Below are 27,913 nucleotides of genomic sequence, written 5' to 3' on the forward strand. Positions count from 1 at the left end.
TTGCAAAACCACCACAGAGAGCCTCGGATCTGGCCTCAAACCCAATATGACAGTTTCTGGACTTTGTTGCATTCCCCTAAAAGGCAAATTTAACTCCTTACACTTTAAGGTTCCAAGCATTAGTGAGTAGGTTAGACTGCTATAGACTATGAGAGGAGAGCCTAATGAATACCTCACTGTAAAACTTCATTTAAAAATCCACATGAAATATCTTATTTCTTCGCCTAATATTCCTCCCTAGCAGCCAATAACCTCATCTTTATTAAAAAAAATTTTTTTCATTCTCTGTCCACACAGCCCCTGGGATATATCGTGTTGTCCTGAGCAATTAAACTCTGGATACAGTTTTGTGTTCCTACCTGGAAAAGCAAAGCCTGCACTTGGCTAAGCCATTCTGTTGTTTTCAGTTTTGCTATTTAAGTTTGCCACCTGTAGATCTCATCTTCCATTCGAAATCCCTTTCAAAGGAGTCACCTAAAAGTTCCAAGGAAAGCCTGCTGCTGCTAAGAAAAATAGGGCTTCCTACTTATAGTGATAGGAATTCAACAGCCTCTGGGACTGGATACCTTCTCCCCAGAGCAGAGCTCAGGCAGGCACTGACAATTCACCTCTGAGATGCCTGTTTTCTCTGATTCCAAAGATAACGCAACATCCCTTCTAATGGATCTTCATTCAATGGGTTAAAGTTATTAATTATATGACAGTCAACTCTGACTAATCTGAAATCTATTATGTATTATCTGTTTCAAGTTAACTCCTCAAGAACTTGAATGTAAGGGAAATAAGAATAGCCTCTGAGGGCTAACTTGGCCCCCATGAACTGATAGTTTAACAATTAACAATAGATGGCCAAAAGCTGCCAGGAAAGCCCAGTATCCAGTGTGTCAAAATGTCTAAACGAAGGCTGGCAGAGCAGGTAATTAGTTTTATATGTAAACAAGTAAACAGAAACACACATATTTGTTTATCATACATGCATATTTGTTTATTTCAGGAACCAGAAGACTGTATTTACAAAATATAGTTGAGATGAGGTATTTCTTAAGGTCAACCTGTGTTTATATGGAGAAAATACTTCTTTACTAGTAAAATACATTTTAATAATTTAACAGCATTAAGATGGCCTCAAAATTCGTTTCTAGACACATTTTCTAGCATTCATGAATCTTTGAAACTTAAAACTGGTGAGGAGCTTATCATTTGATAGATTACAAAAGTGAGATTTCCAGAATTTAATGTTATGTCGGCTCTTAATATTTGCTTATTCTCAAATTATATTTATCTCAAAGATTCATGAAAATCAAGAGAACTTTAGAATAATTATAAATTTTCTTTGATCTATGAATAACATTCACAGAGTATAACCACCTTCTGCCCTTTCTGCCAGTGGTATATTTATTCAGACGTTTTAAATAACAGTTCCAGTGATTTTTATTTTGTTAATTTAAAATGTGTTTGCCTATCACGACTGTATCTGCATTTCGAGACAAAAAAAGATCAGTCAATACTTTAATTGCCTGATGGCTATCAACAGACGTGAAGCTTTCCTTAAAGTAGTAATCATCTTTGGAAAAGAAACTGTACTTTTAAGTGTGATTTATGCATTTACTAATTCTGTGCTGCACCCTAGAGAGGATGGGCTGCACATTAGCTCTTTCCTTTTGTGTGACATTACTTAATTTGGAAATCGACTTTTATTTCAGGTGCCATAGTAATTTCTCATTGTTGATAGCAGAATTACAATGAGAAAATCTTGAAAAGAATACATTTAGTTTAAATTAAGCAGAAAAGAAAAGAGAAAGGAAAGCTTAGCCAAGATTCAATTTAGAATTTTATCCAGAATATTAGTTGCCTTAGAAAATACAAAATGTTGCCACTTCAAATGGAGATTTCTTCCAAAGATCTAGCCTTCATTAAATGAAATGTTTGTAACAAAATAAACTTTTGCTATCAATGTTTAAGAGTTCTTATTACACAACATTCTTGGTACTTAGTATTATTAGTCTTGATTTTTACCTATATGCTGGATTTATAATTGTATCTCATTGTGCATTAATTTTTTATTTCCTGATTATTAGTAATCTTGAACATATTTCATACTTAGATTGGACATTAGAGTTTCCTTTTCAGTGAATGCCTATTTTTATCTTTTGCCTCCCATATTATTGGGTTGCGTCTTTCCTAACTGATTTGTAAATATGATTATATTCTGAATACTAATTGTTGGTTGATTAAATGCACTATAAATGTTTTCTCTCAATGTATCTTTAGTTTTCTTTCTTTCTTTCTTTCTTTTTTTTTTTGGTGAGGAAGAATGGCCCTGAACTAACATCTGGGCCAGTCCTCCTCTATTTTGTATGTGGGTTGCCACCACAGCATGGCTTGACAAGTGGTGTAGGTCCATGTCCAGGATCTGAATCCACAAATCTAGACCACAGAAGCAGAGCATGCTAAACTTAACCATTATGCCACCAGGCCAGCCCCCTAGTTTTTTTTCTTTTTTAATGGTGTGTTTGCATAAGAATTGTATTCTTTTGTCATATTTATCAATCTTTTCTTTTATGATTTGTGTTTTTCTGTATCTTAAATCTAGCCCTAATCTGAGGATTTGAACATATTCTTTTATATTTTTTCTTCTAAAACTTGTAAAGTTTGCTCTTTGTATATAGATTATTAATCTATTTGGAGTTAATTTTGTGAGTGTGTGTGTGTGTGTAATTTAATGTAAGGATCTGGTTTCTAAGAATCTAATAGTGTAACATAGAGAACCAATTGTCTTAGCAACATTTATTGAAGATCTCTTCTTATCTATGATACTAGTACTGACATATGTAAAGTTTTCATATATATGTGGGTCTAATCTTTGTTGATCTATTCTGTTATGTTACCTATTTGTTTATATTTAAATCAATAATACATTCTCTTTATAATAACTTAACAGATAACTCTTGAAGTTCAATAAGGCATATACTCTCATTTTGATCTCCTTCAAAATTGTCATGACTTTCCTTGGAGCTTTGCTATTTCATGTAAATTTTAGAATTAGCATGTCAAGTTAAAATGATATTAATATTAAATATTGATTTTTTTTCTATCCTTGGGCACAATCTATCTCACTATTAATTTTTCTCTTTGTTGTTTTTCATCTATGACTTCTTAAGTGGAGGGTACTTCCTCTAGTTTAACCATCACTCAGGGCTATCATTAACATTATTATTAACATTATTTTAATACTATGTAATATGCTAATGGTTTATTATATTACGTAATATTGAGATGTATAAGTAGACCTGTGTGTGCCAACACTCCATTATCCTAGATTGCCAGGTTTAGAGAAGTTTTAGATCTACTGTTTTATTATTATAAATCTTCATAATATTTATGAAGATATTCCTTATCCTTTATTTTATGAATTCACCCCTGACTTTTTTATTTGGAAGATTGCCTGTTTTTAGCAGCACATTTTCCCTCTTTCTATTTTTTTCTTCTAATCTATTGCCAATTAACTTGTTAAAATTTTGTCAAAGATAAAAATAAATTGATTTCAAGTATGGGTTTAAGATATAATAATTAATTAGCTATTATTTATTGATCAGCTATTATGTACCAGTGTTTGTGTTAGGCACTTTATATGTTATCACAGCAACACTCCTATTAGGGCTGTGTTATAATAGCCAATACATCCATAAACCTGAGGGTCACTTCCCCCAGGTCATGAGGGTGGAATGCTCTGCAGTCAGGATTGAATCTGCATCTTTGCCTTTCTCCCTGCACCGTCCTGCCTCTAGCACATAACAAGATGTTAAAATTGAACTTTAATCAGAGACATGGTGATGAAATATCCTAAAGCCAGACCACCTGATCCTGAGGAGGGATCAGTACCTCCCTGTGGGCCATGGAGTTCCTGATTTTCTGGACAGTTTCTAGGAAGTGTGGGTAGGTAGGAAAGAAATAGGTACCTCTGGGCTCCATCTAGAGGAGTTTTTCAAAGGTGGTTGTGGTGGGCTGAGAAAAGCACTTGCTGTGTGTCAGAGCAGTGGATTGAGGAAGAAGAAATAAAAGGAGTTTTAAGATGGTCAGTCTGTTCTTCTGCAACTCACGTTCCTGTAACAAAAATTAAATCAAATGTGTTTGGTAAATAGGGGATAATGAGAGTGTAAAGTGGATGCTGGATCATGTGTGATTTTTTTTTTCCGGGCATAGGGGCCCAGAGGAGTAGAAATACAATGCTGACTTTCAGTAAGAAAGGGAAAGGAAAAAGCTATCGATTAGGCTACTACATTGCCTACAGGAGCCTTTGTGACTGTATTCAAGAAACAAAACTAGTGTCTACCTCCAGTGAATCCCTTGCCACAGGTGCACATGCCCAGACGTGTTCAGCTCTTGCCTCATGGCAGGAGGCACTTCCTCCAAGGCCCACCTAGCGCAGCCTCCTGCCTCAGTGCTCTGTTCTCTCAGCCTTGGCTCAGCACCCATCCCTCCTCTTGCCTATTGTTTTGTGCACTTGTCTATCCACTGTGGAAGTCCTGGCCAAGCTGAGCTGTGGTTTTTGGTATTTTAAGGGGGCAAGGTGAGAGGGGTCCACCTCATTTCTCTAATTAACAATTATAAATATAATAATATTAGATGATAATGATGATGAAGATAGCGGTACAGTTACAAAATAACGTACGTTTTGAACAGTTTGCTGATAACCCTATCATCCTGTAAACTTGTTATTTAGGGTACATATTTAACAGAGCATGAATTTTCTTTGGAATGCAATTGTCGTATTATAGCTGACATGCATGCATTCTTATGGACCTGTCATTTCCTTCACGGTGTTCAAAAATTATAAATAAAGGACTTGCTTTACTTGGATATTACTTTTGGGTTACTCAGACACGTATCCTTAACCACATACTACTGTGAACTGCTGAACGCTATGGGACAGTTTTATAAGGCTTATACTTGGTTCCGTTTACTTTGAGCACTAGACATTTTCTCTCCAGTAGTCAGGATTTACCCCAGCATTCATTACAAGACCTAGCAAATTTCTTTTTTAACACAGGGCTTTAGGAAGATCAAAAATAATTTAACGTCAGTTAATAAACCACACAATGATTTATTTGACTGCATAACGTCAGTAAATTGTGTACTACAAAGGATAGGTCCTCATGTGGCTCTTCAGTTCCTATCTCATCTTCACCATATAGAGCTAAGTCCAGGCTAGATTTCTTGTCTTGCAAAGTCTGAAAGCTGGAGATCTCTTCTGGGTTGGCCACATTATGGCAGGATGATTTTTGTCTGTTTGTTACTTCTCCACGTCAAGACCCTTACTATTATTTGCAGAAAAATGATTGGTCTCTGTGTGTGTAATTGCCTCTGGGTCTCTTTAAGTACCACATCATCACCTCTAGCATTTCTAACATCTTTCTAATGAGAAGAGAAGGGGTCTGAATTGAAAACAGGGGCAGAAACATGGACCCTGATCTTCCGTAATGGATGCCAGCATGCCCTGTCACTCTGTTAAAGGGTCTCCCTGGCTGCCACATTTCAGGGATATCTTTTTAACTATTTCCCTGCATGTGGATATTGTTTGTGTTTTTGTCTTGATCTCAGCTATCTTCCAGCACTAGATACTTGAGATGTTATTCTACTATTCAAATACTAGAAATTAAAATGGCAGAGGATAAAAAAATTAGAGGATTAAAAACATGAATTATGAAGGAATATTTTTCTTCACAATACTTTCCTTTATAATCATGTTAATTTCCATTATAATCCTTTATAATAGTATTCCTTCATAATTCATGTTAAGCCCTTATTTTTTTTTTTTTTTTTTTCTGGAGCACCACAGCACATTTTCAAGGACATCGTTCTCAGATTCAAAGGGCATGGTTTCTATTCCTGGGCTGCAAGACTAAACTGTGAGAGTGAACATTAACACTAGGTCTGCCTGGTTCTACAGCTCGTGGACTTTCCCTCACACTCTGCCCCTTCTGGTCACGCTCACTTCACTTAGACACCTAAGACCCTTCCTCACCGAAGCCTTTGAAAGAACCAGTATTTGTCAAAGGGAACAATGTTTGTTGTATGAATATGGGAAAGTCTTAAAATTAAAAACAGAACAAAGGCTAATGTATTTTTTAAGATATTGGTCAGAAGTGTTACTTTTGCTGCTGCTAAAGTTTTCCCAGTAAGAAAATTAGCTGAAGAAAAAAACACTGAATTGTGTATATGATATACGCTACAAAGAACGATGAAAGAGGGGGAAAGAATATGTATGCTAATGATAAGAAATATATGCTTAGGTGTGGGGCGAGAACTTCTACTTCTTTGTGAGAAAACAAAGGAGTCAAAGGTGTGTGGTGCATGAATGAAAGTCTCAAAGAGCAGACGATGACTGGGGAAATGAGGGAGAGATCATTTTAAGCAACAAAATAGGACATTTGAGAAAGCATTGATATGCATTTGGGATACAATGATTTTGAAGAACCCAGTGAAAAGTGAGACCAGGTTAAAAAAACAAAACAGGAGAAATATACAGAAAAGGAGACCTATTTGATAGTGGATGTGTTTTGATTTATGAAATGTGTTTCAGTAGACATCATTCTTGTCTTGATTATAGGAAAATCCTGGGAAGAGTGCTTGGAATGAAGAGTGGCCATTTTATATAATGTATCTTCTTATTCACTTTACCCCCATGTTAAGAAGCTGTATTCTGGAAAATCAACATTGCTCCTGGATATACATAACAACTTCTAGGGGAATTTTTTTGTTTCTTGAAATATAGTCATTTTAAATTTTTACAAATCCAGCTCTTTCGGTCTTTTCGGTCAAATTTTCTAAGAGTGATGCTAGGTTGGTAATTATATTAAAGTTCAAAGTTAGTAGATTTTATTATTAAAAAAGCTGGTATCATGACTCCTATAAGTTATACTCAATGGCGTGGATTCAAAATTTTGACTATCATCTTAATCTTGCTCTTTCTTATCAACTGAAATATGCATTTGGATGTCTGAAAGCCGATATGCTTTACTATTTAATGATTCAAATATTCCTGAGATGTTATGATAATCCATGATTTATTTCAAAATGGAAAAAAAGACTAGTTTAGGTTTACCTTAATGACTAGATGTTAAAAATATGACTATAAGTGTTATACCATGAGATACAAAGGTAGCCATGTTAGCATAGACCTTGAAAGTAATGATGGGTTCTCATTTCTCATTCCCCATACTGGTTTACATTTTTATTATTTTCATGTAATGCTCTGTGTTTGGTTGATCCTATGTTGATTGATCCTATGTTGGTTGATCTATGTTCTGAGTGAAGTATATACTTTAAATGAAATGAAATGCCTGAGGATTTTAACTGTTATTTCCTACTAATGTTTTCTCCCTAGTTTATAAAGGGGCAGCACTAAACTATGCTTCAGAATTCTCTACCATTTAGCCCTAAAAATATTAATTGCTCCTAGAGTTTAGTTTCCTTTGACTAGCGTTGCGTTCCATCAAGTCAATACATAATTATTCATAATTCAAATAATCAAAAAGTAGTAAATTTTAATCCAAGTAAGGTCTTGAACTTAAAATAAGTGAATTTGGCTTCCAATGGATCCCTTTTACTTTTGGGAAGTGCTGTTGAGAATTTCCTTCAGATACAGCCAAAATAGGAAGACAGTCGCCACTTCATTACAAAACATGAGTTTTTATAGCTTCAGATAAAACTACCAATGTTAGCTTATCGATAAATAGTCAGGCCCTGCCATCTGGAATGAAAACATTAGCTGGGGGGAATGCATTGTGTATTGAAGACATCACTTGGTTGCAAGTAATGGCAGACACATGTAATTCAGTGAACTCAGTGAAGTTTTGTGTTTTGTGTGAGTGCTGTTATTAATCTCTGTTCCTCATGTTAAAATATCCAATTTAACCTTACAAAGTAAACATAGTAAGTAGCCTTGCATATACAATTCACCCTCTTGTTCATTATTTCCATTTCTTATTTCGCCTTTAGGAATCAGTGAGTTGTTGAGTACACATGGTTTGTTTATCAGTCTGTAGGGTGATATTAATATGATGAAAATTTCCATTCTAATTTTTCTTATCTAACTTATATATACTCATTTTTTTCCCTTAGGAAATAGCAAAACTAATGATCTTTATATTCTGTTTTACAACGTTATAGCCCATCTTGAGAACAGGAATTATCTTAGTTCAGAATATGGAAATCTAAGTAGTCCTTCAATTATTTACTTCTTGATTTGTGTATTAATAACGTGCTATAATAATAATAACCACAATGTACTAAGTACCTGTTATATTCTTGTCATAATGGTAGGAATTTTATATTCACTATTTCTAATTATTAAAGCAACACTGCAAGGCAGATATTAATATCCCCATGTTTAAGATGAGGGAATTGTGATTCAGAAAGCTTAAGTAACATATCTAGGCTCTATAGCTCATAACTGGCTAATAACTGACAGAGACAGAATTCAAGTCAAATTCTGTCTTAATCCAGAGCCTCTTCTCCATCCAATAAGCCACATTATTTAGAATGTTATATAGTTGCCCTTCATGTAAAAGAGATTCTACAGTTCTCATGAATCAAATATAAATTAATATCCAAAGCTGAAGTTTCCACATTTTCCAGAATATATCTCTCTTTGATTTAGAAAATGTATGAACCTAAGGCCCCCCTTCAAAAGGCTTAGACCGTGTAAGGTCCCTTTAATAGTGAAAAGGAACCCTTCAAGTCAGTGAGAATGTAAAGGGGAACTTCTTTTGATTAGAGCTTTGATGTTTTTAGAAGAGTTGTGTCACTGTGGTCACCCAGTCCTGTAGAGGAATTGCAACAGGAGTCAGGCTGTCCGTTAGAGTCGAGGAGAGCAAAGGAAGAATTGTTAAAATTCCGAAATGCCTTTTCAGTAAAAATAGTTTCAGTGTGGAAATGGCAGTGTTTTAAATAAATTCTCTAGAATCTTGAATTTCTAATTTCTTGTGTTTAATTCTAGGAAAATAAAGCATAATAGAATTTATAATTCCTCTCTTTTATATTGATAATACAAAACTTATGTATGGTTACAATGTTGTCCTAAATTACATACATATTGTATGTAATATAATCATCATACTTGTCTGACCGGGGTGGTGTTGCTTTTGGGTGTGTGAAGTGAGCTCTTCCGAAAAGGAAAATCAGGTCCAGATATTAGATTTGAGGAAGGGTGGCAGGTGGAACAAGGAGTGATGATGCAGAAGATGTTATAAATTGTTTGCTTGGGATTTATTTGTAAAAATAGGTATGAATGAAAGTGTATAAATATCAAATACATCATGTACATTTATGTAGATTCACATATCCATTCAACCAACAGGTATAGAGAGAGTGCTTATTGTCAGGCTGGGCAGGTTGGATAGGCACATAGATGAATGATGGTTCTCAGATTTTTGTTGTTGTTGTTGTTGAGGAAGATTAGCCCCGAGCTAACTGCTGCCAATCCTCCTCTTTTTCGCTGAGGAAGACTAGCCCTGAGCTAACATCCATGCCCATCTTCCTCTACTTTATATGTGGGACGCCTGCCACAAGATGGCTTGCCAAGTGGTGCCGTGTCTTTACCTGGGATCCGAACCGGCAAACCCCAGGCCACTGAAACGGAATGTGTACACTTAACCGCTGCAACACTGGGCTGTCCCCGATGGTTCGCTGATCTTGACTTTCTGAGGTCTAGTATATTGAACAGATATGTAACCAAATTATTAAAATATCTGATGATTTATGTTATGATAGCAGTAAGGACATAGTTACGTCCTCTCATTCATGACTGCTCAAGTCAGGGAAGGCTTTTCCAAGGAGATGACCTTTGGGCAGAGTTTTAAAGGATGAAATGGATTTACTACTCTTTTGCTCTTGAGAAGATGGTGAACCAGCAAGGGACACTTCCCCTTCCACAAACTTACCAAATGTGAGACTTTTCTGTGGGATGAAAGGGAAAAATATCCAGAAATATGTTGTCTATAAAAGCCATACTTAATGGTATGCAAAGGGTGAAAATAAAGGGATAGAAAAATATCTATCAGGAAAATGTGAACTGAAAGAAAGTCTGTTATACAATTTTAAAGCAAAAAAAATTTTTTTTTGAGGAACAAAGAAGGATATTATATTCTGGTAAAACGAAAGAGAGTTTCCCAAATAGGAAAGAGTGGAAAAGCATTCTGGATTACAAGAACAGCACATGCAAAGGCATGGGAGAATGAAGGATTTGTGTGGGTAATACCAAGAAATTGTCTGTTAGTGAAGTTTGAAAAAGAGCGTAAAGGATTCAGTTCCTAAGGTAGGTTGTGGTCAGAATGTGAATGGCCTTAGAGGCCATGGTTTTCTGCTCTTGGCACTGAAATAAGAGTCCTGAAATAGGAAAGATTCCATAACCATGAGATGTCTGATAAACAGTGATATGGACAATTGCAAATGTTTGGACGTATTATATGCCATTACTATAAATATTTTTGATCAGTCCAAAAATAAGTAAAGTATGTTTTGGATGCTTGCTATTTCTTAAATTTGATATGAAGTCAGACTATAATTGCAACATTAAAAAAATGGTGTTGCTATTTTCAAACGCAAGAATTCTGGCATTCTCTTGATTTAACTGGTGATAGGTAACAGTTTGGTATGGTAAATATCAACTTGACCTTTATGGCAAGAAATGACATTTCTGGGTTGATTTTTCAGTGTCTGCTATACTTATATTAGCATGTGGAAATTAGTCGTATCATAGGTCTCAAATGTAGTATTTATCTAGATGCTACGTATAGCTATTAATTTTTGGTGATGAAAATCCCATTTGTTTCCTAGATCATTAATATTAAAGGTGCAGCTACATAATATGAAGACCTACTTTGTACAATAATATAAAATTAAGAATTTGAGCCATACCAAATAGCGAAGATCAGAATGCTAATTTTACTTAGCTGGAATTTTCCCAGAATTTTTATTTTCATAGCTCTGTCACCAAAAAAGAGTGTTTTCTCTTGAAACTAAGATTTCCGTTAAGTCTCTGGTCTTGTAAATACCTTGTACATACATAGTTTAGTAAACAGTGGATAGGTTAGTCATGGTTAGTTTGTATTTCAGAGTTGATGCTGTTAAAAAGAGAAAATGATGCTTTATTATCCATGTGAACCATTACATACCATTTAAAACAAAAGATCTCTGATTGCTGTGTACTGATATTTACATTCAGGCTTGTTAGTACATACGCTAATATGAAATAGTTTCCTATGTGAAATATTAGTTTTAGAGTTACAGAAATGCTGTATATACAAAATGTAAAAAAAATATTCTAAGTTTCTTAAGAGACTTTTGCAGGGAGAGAAGGTTGAGTCTGTAGCTATAATACATTTCTTTCAGAATTTTGAGTCAGAGTAGTATAATTAATGGAATTCATCAATTAAAAATAGAACATGTGGACACTAGCCAATACAACTGATAACCAGACTTTTCTGGAAGCTCTACCATCACTGCAGTTACTAGATATAAAGTGGAACTAAAAATGCATTTTTACATTAAGTTTTTAGTACCAGTATATTTAAGATAACTTCACAAGAAAGACTGTACTAGATGATGATGATCACAATAAGGAATCCATATAAGATCATTTCTGGTAGTCTGTTGTCTGACTTTTTCCACTGGTTATTCCATTCTGTGAGACAGCAATGGGACAAGGAAAATAAATGCATAAAATGAAAGTGCAGTTAAACTACACTTGATTTCAACAAAAGATTCCTTTTTCAGAAATACGCTTAGCTTTATCAAATTGTGATTTATTGTTGATTTGAAGATAATTATTGAAATTTTAATAGTACTGTGGTAAAATGAATAACAATGAAATATTAGATGTTGAGTATTATATTAGTGACTTGCTCCAGATCAGTAGTCACTTAATAGGATACTCTGGAGAAGGAATCACTTATTTTTTGCACAGATATTTAGCTAGTGACATACTGTGTGCAGGACATTATACTAAGCTCTGGTGATATAACGGGAAACAAAATTCTTTCAATTTGCAGAATGAAGGATCTGTAACTATAGGTAAGGAATTCCATGTTTAATCAATTACATAATGTTCTTTAGAATTTATACAATTCCTTGGGAAAAAAGACAAGTAACAGTTTTGAAGTATTTTAATAATCATGAATTAAGGTCCATAAGGATATTTTATTATTATTAGTTATAATAACAATAGCTACCATTTATGAAAAACTTAATTGCCAGGTATGATATGATACTCTGTAATCCTCATAACAACCCTCTAAGGTTTATTATTTTGAATCCATGGTTGTAAATTAAAATTCAAAGAATATTGAAATAAAATCTAGAGTTGGAGAGGTTCTTATCAAAGTGTATAGTAATTGCCTTGGCTGTGTTTCTCCTAAAACTAAAACTTCCATGAAAGTTGAGGCTTTATCATTCTTTTATCCATTTATATCTTCAGGACCTGCACTGCGGTTGTGAAATAGTAAATGTTCAATATATGGATGATTGAATTTCATAGAAAAAAACAAACTTCCTTTGATTCTATCAAAAGACCTTTGGGTCTTCCTTGTCCTTCTAATTAAAGGACTGTGCATGATCATGTTCCCTTCTCCTCCTGGATTGAGGGGCTGCTCTGAGCTCTGCATAGAGGGGCTGATATACAGCTGGCACATACTCAGAAAGATAGAAATACAGAATGGGTTAGTGGAGAAAAGCAGTGCACATGTGCCTGTCGCCTTAAGTGTACGATGCTGGTCTCGTCTGCAAGTTAGAGGATCCTTTTCTGGATGACCCTTTTCAGTCTTTTCATACCTTGAATATTAATGGTCTTCTTCAGTCTCTTATCTGGTTTAATTATTTTCATTTTGAAAAATTGTTCTCTAATGATACTGGCTAATTTGAAATTGAACACAAAAAAGATACCTTATCCATTTATTTTTTTAGCCATCTGATCGTTGCTTTTGAAAGGATGATCTAATCTACTGGTTTTCAAATTTTGTTGTGCATCAGAATTACTTGGAGGGCTTGTAAAATACAGATTCCCTGCAAAAATTATGATTTAGTCATTCGGGGGTAGATTTCTAACAAGTCCCCAGGTGACTCTGATGCTCTGTAACCCCCTAAAAATAGAATAGATCCTAAAGCAACACACCCCATTTGAAGGGAAAAGTTAGGGAAGAAATTGTCTTCAATCAAAGCAAAGCCAACCAGTTCTAGAGCTTTTGTTCATGTTGTTTTGTTTTCATATAAAACAGTCTCCCTGGAGTTTCATTGCTAATGTGTTTTTTCAAACCCTTTACCTATTCTTGAGTTCAGGCAAGATTTCCTCATTTGAACACCATTTGGTAACCAATTAGGTCATCTTAGTGGAGAGGAATCACATGTAAATTGAGTTTCCACTATTTAATAAGAATTGGTGATGTTCCTCCAGGAGGTAGGAAATTCAGAAATATAAGCTACTTAGTTTGAAATAAAATACAATAAAATAGAAATTAGTACACTGTACTTTCTCTCTTCTTCTTGTTCCTTGGGGGGTCTATGGGAACCAAGTTCTATCACCTGTAGGCAAGTGCATATAACTTCATTGCTGTGACAATGGTTTGAGAAATGTGAGGATGAGAGAAGAAGCAAGATGAGTGAGTAAGACAGGGAGTGGAAGAGTTCCAGTTATTGGTGAGTAATTTGCAGCTTTCTTCTAAAGCATAATTCAGTGTTTCATGCAAACAAGTTTTAAATCTTACTGCTTATAGGTTCCAGAATCATGGGATTTGGTGCTACATGAAAAGTCTATGCTTGATTACAGATGAACAGAGGATATATTATTGTGGTAGAGTAAATCAGGTTACACTATCTTCTTTGCTTCTCTCTGGGGAGTCTTCAGTCATCAACTAAGACTGATTTGAGAAAAGATCATTGTGAGCTAGGGGTCAGAGGATATTTCTGGAAACATTTTGATGCTATATAGATTTTTTTATACATTTTTTTTTGTTTTACCTATGTACCTGCATTGAGAGAATTGGAATTATCATAATCACTTTTGAATGACATTTTGCATTAGAATTCAATGCCCATTCCCATTTTCTATTAAATTGGGAACCTGATTTAAATTTTTTTTTTATTTGAATGAATGTAAAATATAATATTTAGATCACTTCCAAAATGTTTATTAAATTGAATTAAAATTTATTATATTGAGATTTAAAAAAGTTGCCTATCTATTCTAGCGTGGTATTTGTAAAATAGCTTGTTATGGTTCTTATAATATAAAATTTAGTATCTTTTTTTTCCCAAGTCAGTGACATTGGTTTTATAAATATCCAAAGAAAACTTACTCACATTTCTTTACTGACATTGTTGAGATGATGTAAGCAGAATTAAGATTCTTAATATTTAAGTTCTTGGATGATGGAACTGTGGTTGTCAATATACTTGGTGGTGGTTTTAATTATGCTTATTTTTCCTTCCAGAAACAAGTGGTATCTATTTTATATGTTCAAGGTCTTTTCACTGTAGGCTAAGTTCTCATTATCAAGAGTTGAAAGACGAGCCTGCTAATGGAAAAAAAAATGCTGAAAGAATGCAGGGATGAAATGTAAATAAACCTCAAGTTAGTAACTTTGTCAAAATGACGATGACGCATTATTTATACTATTTTATATGGAATGCCCTTTCCTAGAACCTCTGAGAAAGAGGATAATTACTAACTCACCCTTTTGGAGTTTTATTTTATTTTTTTATGATTGTAAAAGCTTGGAGACTATTTTTGTAAATTGTAGCTTGAGGGTATAATTTAAATGTAAAATAACAAAAGATGTGTTAAGTATATTATGTCAATACTGGGGTTTTGTTATCCCTCTTATATGTTTATCACTAGTTTTGCGTATTCTGTTCAAAACCACTCTGAAACAATTAGACAATGATTCCATTTTTCATCAGTAAAATTTATTCTGAATATCTCAGATATTTATGGCCGACTCCAGAACATGAATGCTAGACCTACTCTGCTAGAAACTACCTATCAGAGACTAAGCAAATCTCTTTAGTCCTGGCTCCATTAATGAGTGCCTTTACAACCTTTGTAAACTTCAGCAAGTTTCTTTACTTTCTTCATGTGTAAAACAGGGAGCTCGTTTGTACAAAATGAGTGGATTTCAATTTCAGTGTTTTTCTTAATCTAAGAAGTCATTGTTCAAAAGAAATCTTACATACTTGATGTAAAGAGATAAAAGTGAGACTCTCCTGGTTGGGGGAAGAAGCTCTTCTGGAGAACAGTGAGTCAGCTCCTGGGTACTTTGTCATCCTCGGGGACAGAGTTTGAACACCATTGCAGATAATCTCTAAATTTCCTTCTAGATCTAAAGTGCTATTATTGGTTATATCATCCTTGAGGTAAATTGCCACATCCTCAGTATTTCCATCTCTTGAATTTTATACACCAGTTTCTTAAGTGAGTAAAAGTTTACTTGTAATATCAGATGGAATTAAATAGTGTTTTTCACTGACAGAAACATAACATTTTATTGTTTAACTTAAGTCAAATGCAGTTGCAATAACTTCTTTTTTTTTAAATCTTGTAACTTATCTGTGCAAATATAATTTCCCAAGAAGTCAGAGTTAGTTTATGAAAGAAGTAGAATTCAGTGGCATTTCTTCGGCAGTGGGTTATCTGCTTAATGACTCAACATGTTTCCTCCTTTCCACCAAAACTCTATGTTCCCTTGTTCTTTCCCCTGCCCCACACTCTGTGCTTGACCACGATCCCTCCTCCAGCTGATTTTTCTGGGAACCTTGAAACACTCTGCTTTTTCCCTTTCCTTCACTATTGCTACCGATGCCTTAGGAATTACATTTTCCTTGTCGATCTAGTTTAGAAAAACGAGAAGAGCTTCCTTGACCAGTGGATATAGCGCTTGTGGATTTGCCCTTAGGAGTAGTTAGATGCTGGCAACTCAATTTGTGATGCAGAATTTATTTCTCATATAGAAAGGATATTGTAAGTGTACATCAGAGAATATAGAATTTTTAGTACTATATACTGTAGTTCATTTAATTTATAGGTGAATTCCATGATGTGTGTTGGTCTAGGAATCTATCAACTATTATAAATGCTATTTCTATAGAAAAATGAGGTCTGTATTTCAGGTAACCAGGTAGAGATGAATGTAGAACATTCATAGTTGGGGACTGACCATATTTATTTCTTGATCCACAGGTGCATGTGTTCAGTCATTCTGCATCCATCCATAGGAAAGCAACAACGCTTTCTTTTCCTTTTTGCAGATAAATTGATTTTAGCCTGAGCAACTGAAATAGAGGGAAAGTGCTCAGGTTTAAGCTGTTTTTTTTTTTTTTTTAATTTAGATGTAATAAAAACTGGATGCAATAAAATTGATAGGTGGTACTAAGATCACATTAGGATTTGTGAAATGGACAGTTGCCTTACACAATAGCAAGTGAAAAATCAAGCCAGTCCTTCATAAACATTTTATTCTGGGGTGTGCTTGTTTTCTGAAACTACCTCTACTAAATCTCCTGTCAGTCTTAAAACTAGAAGGCAGAAAAGCTTCTAGTGCTACAGCCAACTGCAGTGTAGCCAGAGAAACAGGCAACAAAAATAGAACACCAGGATTGCTGTGCGTGGGTGAGGCAGAAACCACATTATGAGCAAAAGCTTCCAGTATTATTTTAGAACCAATACAGAGCTCTGCACTTCTCTCCTCTCTCTTCCAAAAACACATACTACAAAAATAAAATGAAATTAAATGTATGTGCATTTGCCCTCTTAGAATTATGATTCTAAATTTTTTTTCCCTTTCTTTTTGCCTTCCTTTCTTTGGAAGCGAATCGCCAGTGTGGAAACACAGTGTGTAAAACAAGCTTGGAGGGAGGAAAGAGTTAATTGCTTTTAAGGCCCTGCAATAGAGAATTATGGTTTGAAAGATAGAGGCTGGACAGCTGGGTTTGCTGGGGTATTTTTAAATGCATTAATGCAGGCTCCAATCACTCGGCCATGCTTGACCTATTTTTGGCTCAGGCCGACCATTGTTCTATTTCTGTGCCTGTGGGCCATGCCGTTGTTGATTCATATGCAAATGGATTATCTCTAGCTTTAGCCAACTTGAGCTGAGAGAGACCAGAGAGGGGGAAGAGACACACACACAAACAAATAGAAGGGCACCGGCTGAAGCCTCTTGCAGGACTGAGGGTTCTTGCAACGAAACTCTAGCAGCCTGAAGAACTATAAGCCAGGTTTAATTGGTTTCTTTTTCTCATGGGTAGAGTTAATATTTTTCTACTTATTCTGACAAAGCAATAACCCTGAAGCACATTCCTGTTTCCCACCTGCTTTTAGTTTCCGGGATAACCTAAACTCCAGAGAGCCATAGCATCCACTCGGTCCTTTCTGCTTTGTACACAGGTTGGTAACATGGGAAAAGTGTCCAAGTCTTTTGAAAAGTGTGTGTCCATCTTAACAGAAAGGAAATCGTTGTCGAAGTTGATCCTCTGCTGCTTCTCCTCAGGGAGGAGGGAGGACCAGTGAGGGTAGCTCCTGGGGCCCATGCACTGAGCAGCGATGAATCTTTCATGTAGCTGAAGTAAGAGTGATTGGAATATGCTGCAGACAATTTACGAGAGTGACTCGTGTTTTTCCTCAGATGGGGTGGCTGGACGAGAGCAGCTCTTGGCTCAGCAGAGAATGCACAGTATGATCAGCTCAGGTAAGATCCTCTTTCGCAACTGAGACATTTTATGTGTGAAAGGGGGCTGACTTGGGAAATGCAGCTAAGAAAAGCACCTCTCTTAAGGATTTGCTGCTTTTTGGTGTTGATGTTGCTGTTTTCTTGGTGCGTCTGTAGGATTTAACTTAGATCTCTTCCATTACTGTTTCTGTGCATGTTCAGTCTGTTTGGGGACAGCAGCTTCTGAATGGAATTGCAAAGCTTCTGTTGAAGGATGGGACTGAGATAAGTAAAATGTAGTTGGGGGTGTTTTGCCTTACTATGCAACTAGAAAGAGGAGATCTGTGCTGGTTGTGTGCGTATTCTAACGGGACCTTAAAAATCAGGTAAGTTCGTACTAGGGCTTCAGTTTAAATTTCAGCCTCTGCTAGCCCGAGGATTTTACATTTACAGTGTGCATACAGAAGCACATCTATTTATAGACCTACCTTTTGAAATGTGTTTGCTACAGAGTTGTGAAGGTAGTTTTAATGTGGTTTCTTCTCGTCAGCCCAAAATGAAACTATTTAGGATGAAATAAAATTATTATTAGCAGATGGTTATTTTAATTTTCTTCAAAAACATTTGGGGAGTCTAGCATCGTTAGGCAGATGCGATGGCATAGCACACATATAAAGGTGTTACATGCAGGTGCAACATTTTAAAGAACAACAGTAACAGATTCCAATTTCTAGTTTCTCTTGTGTATGTGCTTGTGCCTTCAAGGAGATGTGCTGTTGGGAGATGAAGCTTGTCAGCTTTATCAATTTCTATTTGTTGAAAGAGTAGACTTTCCAGGCAACATCACTTACTTATAATTGTTGCTTTTCGTATTTATTTCCTATAGATAGTCTATAAAGCTTGGGGCACTTTGTGTTTTGGTCCCCTTCTGAATGCTTCAATCTAAATTGGCTTAAAGTTCTCCCTCACATCTTCTAAGTTCCTATGTGGGCTTAATCATAATTATAGATCACTACCTAGATTGCCATGATAAGAGTGCAACAGAACGCAGCATTTACTTGGTAAAGATAACGATGAAAGAATACTCCACAGGTTGGTATGATGTCTATTTAGTGTTGAACACCTTCCCATCTACAAATCTGTTTGAAGCAAGTTTTCTTTAAACCTCAGTTAGTTGTCATGATTTTAAGATCCTTCTGTTGATCCAATTTTTTCATGGATTCAGAATAAAATATGAATTTTGTATAATTTAGTGTGTTTACACTTACATGACAGAAATTATATTAATTAGTAATGTCTGTTTCTCTAAAGTAAATGTACCAGAATTTCAGCAGAGTTTGTTATCTTCGTGGCTGTGAAACTGACAGGAGCTTTGGGGAGGGGTCAGCTAATGTGTCTCTGATGGAACTGGATGCTTGATTTAGCATTTTATTTTTTAAATATGGACCAACTCTTTTAAAATCACTATTTTAGATATATTTTCAGTACTATATTTTATCCTTTTAGTCCTCCCCTCTTGATAACTTTTTTCGGAGGGTAGAAACAAAGCTGTGTCTTTCAAGCAGCAACAGTCTGCTGACATTGAATCTCGCTACAGGTGTTTGCAAGCTTCACTGTTTCTCAGTGTCTTTGATAATCGTACATAAATTTACTTCGATTTCAGTTGAGATTGTCATTTTCCTGGCATTTAATGATTTTTATACAAAGCCACAATATTTTCAGGCAGGGAAGCGCTTGAAACTGTCCATGCTATTGTCAATTCTACAGGAAGCAACATTTTAAGCACCAAGCTATTCAATTAAAAGTCATGTAGATTCACGTCAACTCCCAAACCTGTTTGGTATAAACAAGGAAACTGAAAGTTCTATTTATTTATAAAATTTGAAACAAAAAGACAGTTGCATCCTTCCTACCATATCATGTAAATTTGATTTTGTTTCATAGAATATGTCCTTAAATTTAATTCTCTCAGCCTTTATTGTGTACTTCCTCTGAGGCACTGGCTTTCCAACTTGGAGTCACCAGGAGAATTTTACGAAATGCTAATGCCTGGGTTCCACCCCAAGAGTTTCTGATTTGTATAATCGATATGGGGAACAGCCTGAACATTGGGATTTTTTAAATCTTCCAAGCAATTCCAATGTGCAGCAAACTTTGGGTATCACCGATATAGAAATAGAGGGACATGATGGTGATGCTGGCGACCTATATTAGTAGGGTTTGTCCTTTAAGCTAATTGCTAAATTAGGGGTGTGTTGGCTTAATTTAGCTACAAATCTTGTTCAACTCCCTTTTGGGCCAGTGACATGGATGTGGTTGGTAGGCTTAGAAATGGATGGAGTCTTTGGATCTGAAAGAGAGAAAAGAGATATGGTAGCAGCACAGAGGAGTGGAGAGAGCACTGTTCCAGGAGTCAAAAGCTCTGTGTCCCAGCCACAACTCTGCAGCTAGCCAATTCTGTAACTGGTTTACTCATCTGTAAACTGAAGAATAATGATGTCCTCCTGCTTCCCTCTTGGCATTCTTGTGAGATTCAAACGTAACAACATGTCATTAAAATGTGTACTCGCTATTATTATCACTATTTTTGGTGAATGAACCTGGGCTCCCAGTTCTTCAGTACCATGCTCTGTCTTGCTGAACAAGCTAGATGAGTTAGATTGTATATCATGTGGGAAATGATGTTTTGTCTTGATAATAAGTTTTCTTTAGCTATTTTGTAAATCAGCTATTTTTTTTGGTTTCCGTGTCTGATAAGAATTAAATCCTTTCCTTGTGCAAATTGTGACTGTAAATCAGAGTAGCTTGTGTGTGTGTGTGTGTTCTGTGAAATGTCTCATTACGTAATAATCAAAGGCATAGAAGTTGCAGAATATTTAATTGAACAGCGAAACGCCAGTGGCAGATTTCTTGAGATTAATTGTTTAAAAAAGCTCTTTTTTGTTGTTAGCCATTGCTTTAGAGTTCCCATTTGTTATTCTAGTTATATTGGATACTATGCATAGATGGTATTTCTTCAGAGCTCTTTATATACTATTGAATTGCACATATTTTATATTGTTGCATTTTTTCCTAAAATTGACCCAGCCAGGCTAGACATCTTAGGTAGAACTAGGTTCTACAATGTAATCTGCTAATGTCTTTTCAGTTAAAGAGTTTTATATTGTTGAATCCTGGAATTCAGTATGAGTGACACATTTTGCCAGGTCAATCTCCACTTTTGTGGCATGTGTGGGCCAATATAAGTGATAACTGTGGCAGAAACTGAAGCATGTACAAATATTGACTCAGATCACTCTGCAGTAGCTGGCAGAATTCGGGGTGTTCTCCTGTTGCCAGGCATGTTGCTTAACACGTTGGACAGCAGAGCTGTCCAGACAACACTGGAACAATTATTATGAAAGAATTTCCTAGAGTTTGGACAGCATTAGTGTATATATTTTTACAATAGGGAAATATAAACATATTTATAATAGGGAAAGCTCATATTTTCACTATGTATTCTTATTGTCAGGTATAAATATTTAAATCTAAATCCTGAATTTCTTTTATGAAAAATGTATCTTCACCCTTTCAGGGTCCTTTTTTCTCTTGGTGTATATTGTCGAGGGGAAAGGAACATTTTAGATTCAGTAGTCATTTATGTCTACTTGGAAAGCAGAATCTAATTATGAAAATGTAAAACTGTGAAATGCTCCTGTCACGTCAAGAATCACTTCTGGTATTCCCCATAATTACTGTTTTGCTGTTCTCTAACTCAGGTTATCTTCACTTATAAGGCTGTTATCAATTGAAATATTTGATAGGTAGCAATCTAAAAGCTAGTTATAAATAGACCCATTGAGAATGGGGACAAGAATGAGTATTTTATTTTTCTGTGGATGACACAGGTGGCATACTTGTTATGTCCATTAAGTCAGAAAATTCAATAAAACTCCTCAGAATACTAAAATAAACCCAAATTCTGAATTTAAAAATGGTGATTTTGATTCTGGAGATGAGAAATTTGAAAGTGTACCACATAATTTCTCATCACTGATAGATAATGAAGTGATCCTAAAATAGTATAAGCCAGCAAACACCCTCCCCTCCACACATACACACTATATTCAGCAATAAGTAAGCAAGGAAAATGGTATAACCTAATGCAACATACGTCAGAAACTAATAGTCAAGGGAAAAATGGAAGCAGGCATCTTTCGTCAAAACAGAGAGACCTAACAGGGCCTGAATCCTGGGCCAACTTAGAATTTTATTGACAAGATGACGACTCCTGAAAATTCTCACTAACATTCCCAAATCTGGAGAGAAGCAAATGAATGGATATCCTCAGCTTTTGGTGTTTTTTTCTTTTGGCTTTTTCCTTGCGACTGAGGAATAGTAGAAAGGATTCTGGAAGAGAAATAGTGAAATGGAGGAAGATGAGCAAACACTGCCTCTCTGGAGAAATGAAGCCTTCAGAGCAACACTCTAAATTGGGAAAACGAACCGTAGCTCTTTGCAGTGAAATACCCTGCCCCAACTGATCTTAGAGATCCCACCAGGAAGTAAGCATCAACTCACTGAATCTGTGGAACTGTCTAATAATTGCTCCCCACAAATAGAGCACCTTAATAAGAAGAGAAATTCCATAAACAAGAGTTCAAAGATGAAATGATAAAACAATAGAATGAGATGAAAAAGGATATTTTAGATCTAGGGAAAGAAACCAAGAATGAAAAAAGCATGATAATTATAGAACAAAAATATTGATTAGAAAGAGCAGGAATCAGAAGAGACACCAGTGAAAATCTTTACCAACAAAGAGGAAAGGGTTGAGACAATCAGAGGGAATGAAAGGGAAAATGGATTAAAGCAATTGGAGAGAAGTCAGTAAATAAGAAAGACAAAGACAATATAACAAAAAGATTATTTATGTCCCTGATGTTGATATTCCAAAACAGTGAAACGACATAATTTTGCAAAAATGAAAAAAATAAATCTGCAGATTGAAAGAGCTCCTGTGTTTTAGGAAAATTTGCTGCAAGTACTTGGCACAGAGTCATAACCGGACTGGGCTATTGAATTTCAAATGAGAAATAATTCTTCAGGGGTTCAGGCAGGTAAAGCAAAGATTTTTGGTGTGGAAGCGCCGGGAGGGAGGGAATGTATGGGACTCAAGAAGGCTTATCAAACATATTCAATACTCAATGCCAGACGATAATGAAGAAAAATCTGTGAAGTTCTAAAAGAAGTGCCACCCCGTGTTCCACTCAGGCAAGATGTTATTAAAATATAGAGGAAAAAGATAGGCAAGTTAGAAATTTCTCTAGGAGCATGAACTAGACTACTTGACAATGAAACCCACACAATGAAGAGATGAACTTAAAAGCAAAAAATGAATGTCAGAAGTAGAGACAGCATAGTAAGATTAATGGGGCAAACATGGAATCTATTTAAACAACTATAAGATTGTGGTTATAGGACAGAAAGCAAATTTTATAAAGTAGGGCAATGTAAAAATATTCATAAAGCTAACCAGTATGAGGCATTGGGGAGAGGTGAGATGGAGGGTGTGTGAAAGCGCTAATATCATCTCCTTTCTGAGCAGGGACAGACTCCCTGCTGCTTAAAATAGAAACACACAGTTAAAAAAAAAAAAGACTCCAAACACTGATTTTTTTTAACCTTGGATCTTTTTGGTTATAGTACTTCATATAGGAAAAAAATGTTAGTTTGTTCATAGTCCCTTCAGTTGCAGTTTTTAATTTTGTTAAATTCATTTAAATTTAAATGTTTTCTTAAATAAAAATAACATCAGTGATATGATCTCATTTTTATAAAAGTATATTTTGTCCATCTATCCATCTCCCAGAAGAATTCATACGTAGTCATGTACCTCATAATGATGTTTCAGTCAGGAATGGACTGCATATTCGATGGTGGTCCCATAAAATTAGTACATATAGCCCAAGAGTGTAGTAAGCTATATCATCTAGGTTTGTGTCAGTACACTCTATGATGTTCACACGATGATGAAACAACCTAATGACACATTTCTCAGAATGTATGTCTATCGTTAAGCGACGCATGAGTGATAGAAATCAGGAAAAATGTGTGTGTGGTTGTGGTGCTGGTGGTAGGTGGGCTTTTGCTTTCATTGTCATACTTTTTTGCGTTGTATGAATTTTTGTAATATGCACATAACTTCTAAAAAGTATTTCTTACACACCCCCACACAAGCCACTGTGCCAGAATACTAACAGTGATTCATTGTTAAGTAGTAGGTATATCAGTTAGGTTGTCTTCCACTGCAAGTAACAGAAAATCCTGCTCACACTCACAAACGACAAGGAAATTTCTCATTTAGTAAAGTAGTAAGGTAGTTAGGCAGCACCAGGTGGTCATTAATGTCAACAGCATTCAGGTCCTTCATACTGCTCCACTCTGCTGGCCTTAGAGTTGGTGTCATCACAGGGCTGTTTCCTCCAATAGTCACAAATTGACTGTAGCAGTACCAGGCATTGCATCTATTTATGCTTGATAAATTCCAGAGACATAGAAGAAAAACTTTGCTTCCTTTGGTGTTTTCTTAAAAAAAGGAAGTTTTATCGAAAACTTCTTCAGCAAATCATCCTTCATAACTCGTTGGCCAGAATAGCATTACCTGCCCATACATTAGCCAGTCATTGAAAGGAAGAATGGGACCACCATAATAACTCCTTAAGACGGAGGCTGAGCCAGGGATGGGGGATGCTGCAGCAAATAATCTAGTTTCTACTGGGAAAAAGAAAGGGTGAGAGGAATGGCTGTTAGCTAGGCACCAGCAGTATTTGCTACAGTGTATATGTTGGTGGTTGGAATTTCCTTTAGTTTGTAATTTCTAAATATAAATAATTAAGGGAAGGAAGTGGACTATGTATTTTCTCTTTCAATTGAATTGTGGTTGTTACTTAATTTTCATGAAGATATACATCCATTTAAACACTGATAAAATTTTTTTAGTATTGAATAGAAAGCCTTTGTTAGTATAAGCTGTTGTTAGAAGATGCCTCTAATAAAGAGACTGAAGTAATTGTGGAAGAAAACTGCATCTCTCTAGGTTGTAAGTCATTTTTTTAGAAAAGAGGAAAATCAACATTGTGGACTAATGCGTTACAAGCATTTATAATAAATTTGAGTAAAATATTCCTTTAATGTTGGCTTCGAAGGATATAAAGAATATTAAGAGAAATTTAATAATTTATAAACTTTTCAGTACATTAAAGAGGATTATCTTTAAAATATTCAGAATGCAATTCTTTGCCAGTATGTTGTTATAATTATTACATTTTCAAAGTAATGAACAATTTTAACAATCTGGAATGGTAACTGCATTTTAACATTTTTTCCCCTAAATTGGAATACTTTGAAAACAATTTAATTGGAATATAAGCTCATGAAAAAAACTTTAAAAACAAGCTTTCTCTAGATGAAATTCAAAGATATTTTGGCATGTGCTTCAAAGCAGTGTGGCAGTGCTATGGTCTGTCCCATTCTTGAAAGGAAAGTGTAAGTGCCAGGGCTTAGCTTGGGATGCATGGTGTCCTTACTATGGGCAGTTTTCCTTTTTCTAATCTTAGGAGACTGGCAATCAGGAAATGAAAGGACGAGAAAATACCTTGTGTCCACTAGTTCCATTCTTCCTCCACTAAGTTAGTTGCACAAAACAAATTTAATTTAAACAAGTTTTTACAATACTGACAGACCTACAGTTTTAAGTGTCATCAGAAAACACCATGTTTAGGGTTACTCTATGATGCTATTGTTCACGAATACAAAACTAAGTTAATTCTTATGTTTTATAAGAATATCAGTTCTGTTCATTATTTTAAGGTTAATTTTTCCATAGTAAAATAAATGATGAGCCTTTTATATATGGTGCCTTTTAAAATACCCAATAATTAAATCCAATGAAAACTACATTTAAGGAAGAAGGAAATTTACCAAACCACAGAGTGTAACTAGTCATTTACTTATGATTAAACTCTCTGCATGTTGATAAGGTTGGAAATACCCCAGAACTTCATTTTCTTGCTTCTTCCCCTCATGGTCTACCACGTGTGTTAGAAACATTTAATTCATAATTTATATTCAGTATTGACACAATTGTAGCCATGTGGATGCCGTTTTCAATTATGTGAGGTAAGTTTTGGTGGGTGTCTAAGTCACTATATTTCTAAGCTGGGTTAAATATGAAAATGTCACGAAGTTTTTTCAAAATTTGAAATGAAAAACAAACAGAAAAAAGAAAACAAGAAAATTTCACTGAATTTCCATTAAATTACATTGTGGCCAGGGAGTTCTTGCTTTAGTAAAAACATGTTTACCCAGAAAGTTTTCAGGGAACTCTATGTAGGGTGAACTAGAAAAGCTTTTGGTGAACTGAAGATGATTTAAGTTGTATTATTGATGGTGCTTTTTAATCTGCTTACAAGTAAAATTCAAGCCTGCATTTTGAATCTGTGATTTTACATCAGGAACTATTCATTTTAGATTAGAAAGAAAAATTATCATCATCAGTTAACATTTTTGTGGTTTTTCTGCCACATTCCACTCTGATCTAGTTGTTTAGTCTCAATTTAGGAGGTCAGTGATTGGGCTCATATTTTTTCATCATTTTTTATCACTGTTATTTTTGTTATTATTGATATAATAAGCTAATGTTTCAAAAGCATTTTCTGTACCAGGCAGTGTTTTATCATTCAGTCCTCTCCATAATTTGAAGAGATGTGCAGTAATTTGTAGCAGTATTCATATTTTGCAGATGAGGAAATAGGTTCAGAGAAACTTACTGATGGTCACCAGGGTTAGGTAGGAAATGCCAGGGTCAGGTTTGAACTTGTTCTTGTTTACCATGTCCCTGCCAATTTTTCTCAAAGAAAAAAATATTTAGCATAAGTTAATGTTTTTCATATCTGTTTAGTGCTAAAAATGTGGAATCAACTATATTTATACATAAGCATCTAGGTACACTTCTTAGTTCTGGGAGGTTTAAGGTACAAATAGGCAACTATGTTGAAGGGCTTGCTGGAAGAGCCTTCCTTTACATTTCAGTGCTTGGTAATTAAATTGGAGGAAACTGACACTGTCTAAGGCTGAAGCGAACTTAACACAACCTCCAAAGTTCCAGAGACTGATGATATACAGAGTAATGAGCAGACACTGTGGACAGAACAAACAATTCCCAATGCATTTGGCATATGTTTGCCAATGCTCACAATACTTCCCACACATCATAAAGGTAAGTTTCACACTACTTCAAAATAGCACATTATTATTCATGTCTTTTAGCAGGAGAAGGTTTTTCCTCTTCCCCCCAAATGTTAGCACCATAAGATTCAGTTTCTTTTGACCAAAATGTTTGAATTATACCCACCTTGGTCTTTACCTTGAAATGGTGGGAGGGCTCCGTAAAGTCTGTGTCTTCACTCAAATCCTGATTTCAACACGCAATGTCAAATTCTTAAGCCAAAAGTATGATCTAGCTAACAAAATTTAGATTTTGCCTATTTTGAATATAGATTGGTCCACTTTGGGTCAAATTTGGACATTTTGGGTGAAAACCAGATGACAGTTTTGGACGTACCAACATGATATTACGTTTTACTTTATCTTGAGTTAAATTTTATTTAATTGGATGAATATTGTATGTTCTGTATGTGGCTCATGCATAAAATTCACCAATTATATGCTAATCAAATTATTCAAGAGCCAACTGTTTGGTTTCTATCAACTATTTTTTATAATCTTATTTGTTGTGAGAATCTTAAGCCATCTTTATAAATCAATACATTGTAAAAGCATTATTGATTGTCATGCTAATGACCAACATAATTTATTGCCTTCCTAAGGGAAAGAAGCTTTCAGAAGATCATTAAATGCATTAAAATCTGCAGATGCCCACATGTCTGTGGCTCTCTTTAGCAGGCTGACTCCTTTGGGTCAGTTATTCTTAGCCTCTGTATTTCTATCTTATGGCATTGCAGGTCTAAGATTAGCTTGTTAGGCGTTATCATGCCATCTGAGTTACCTCCTAATATAACTCTACGCTGGAATGATTATTTATAGAAAGAGCATTCTGTCATTTTTGGGTTATTTCTAGTAGTTTAAATAAAGAAGAATAACATTCAAGTGAAACCACAGATTCCTTCCTGCTGCCAAAACAACATGATAACTGTCTGCTTAAGGGGCAA

At 35.3% G+C, this 27,913-nt stretch overlaps 1 protein-coding gene across 1 annotated transcript in view; it reads left to right on the forward strand.

Moving 5' to 3' along the window:
- The window catches only part of HDAC9 (histone deacetylase 9), a 654,335-nt gene that overhangs the window by 177,374 nt on the left and 449,048 nt on the right, over window positions 1-27,913 (forward strand). Inside the window, exon 2 of the mRNA XM_046668931.1 lies at window positions 17,676-17,738. Within this exon, the coding sequence (XP_046524887.1) occupies window positions 17,676-17,738 (63 nt within the window). The remainder of the gene's footprint in view (window positions 1-17,675; window positions 17,739-27,913) is intronic.

This window comes from Equus quagga, chromosome 8 (genome assembly GCF_021613505.1).
Source record: "Equus quagga isolate Etosha38 chromosome 8, UCLA_HA_Equagga_1.0, whole genome shotgun sequence".
NCBI classification, from domain to species: Eukaryota; Metazoa; Chordata; class Mammalia; order Perissodactyla; family Equidae; genus Equus; species Equus quagga.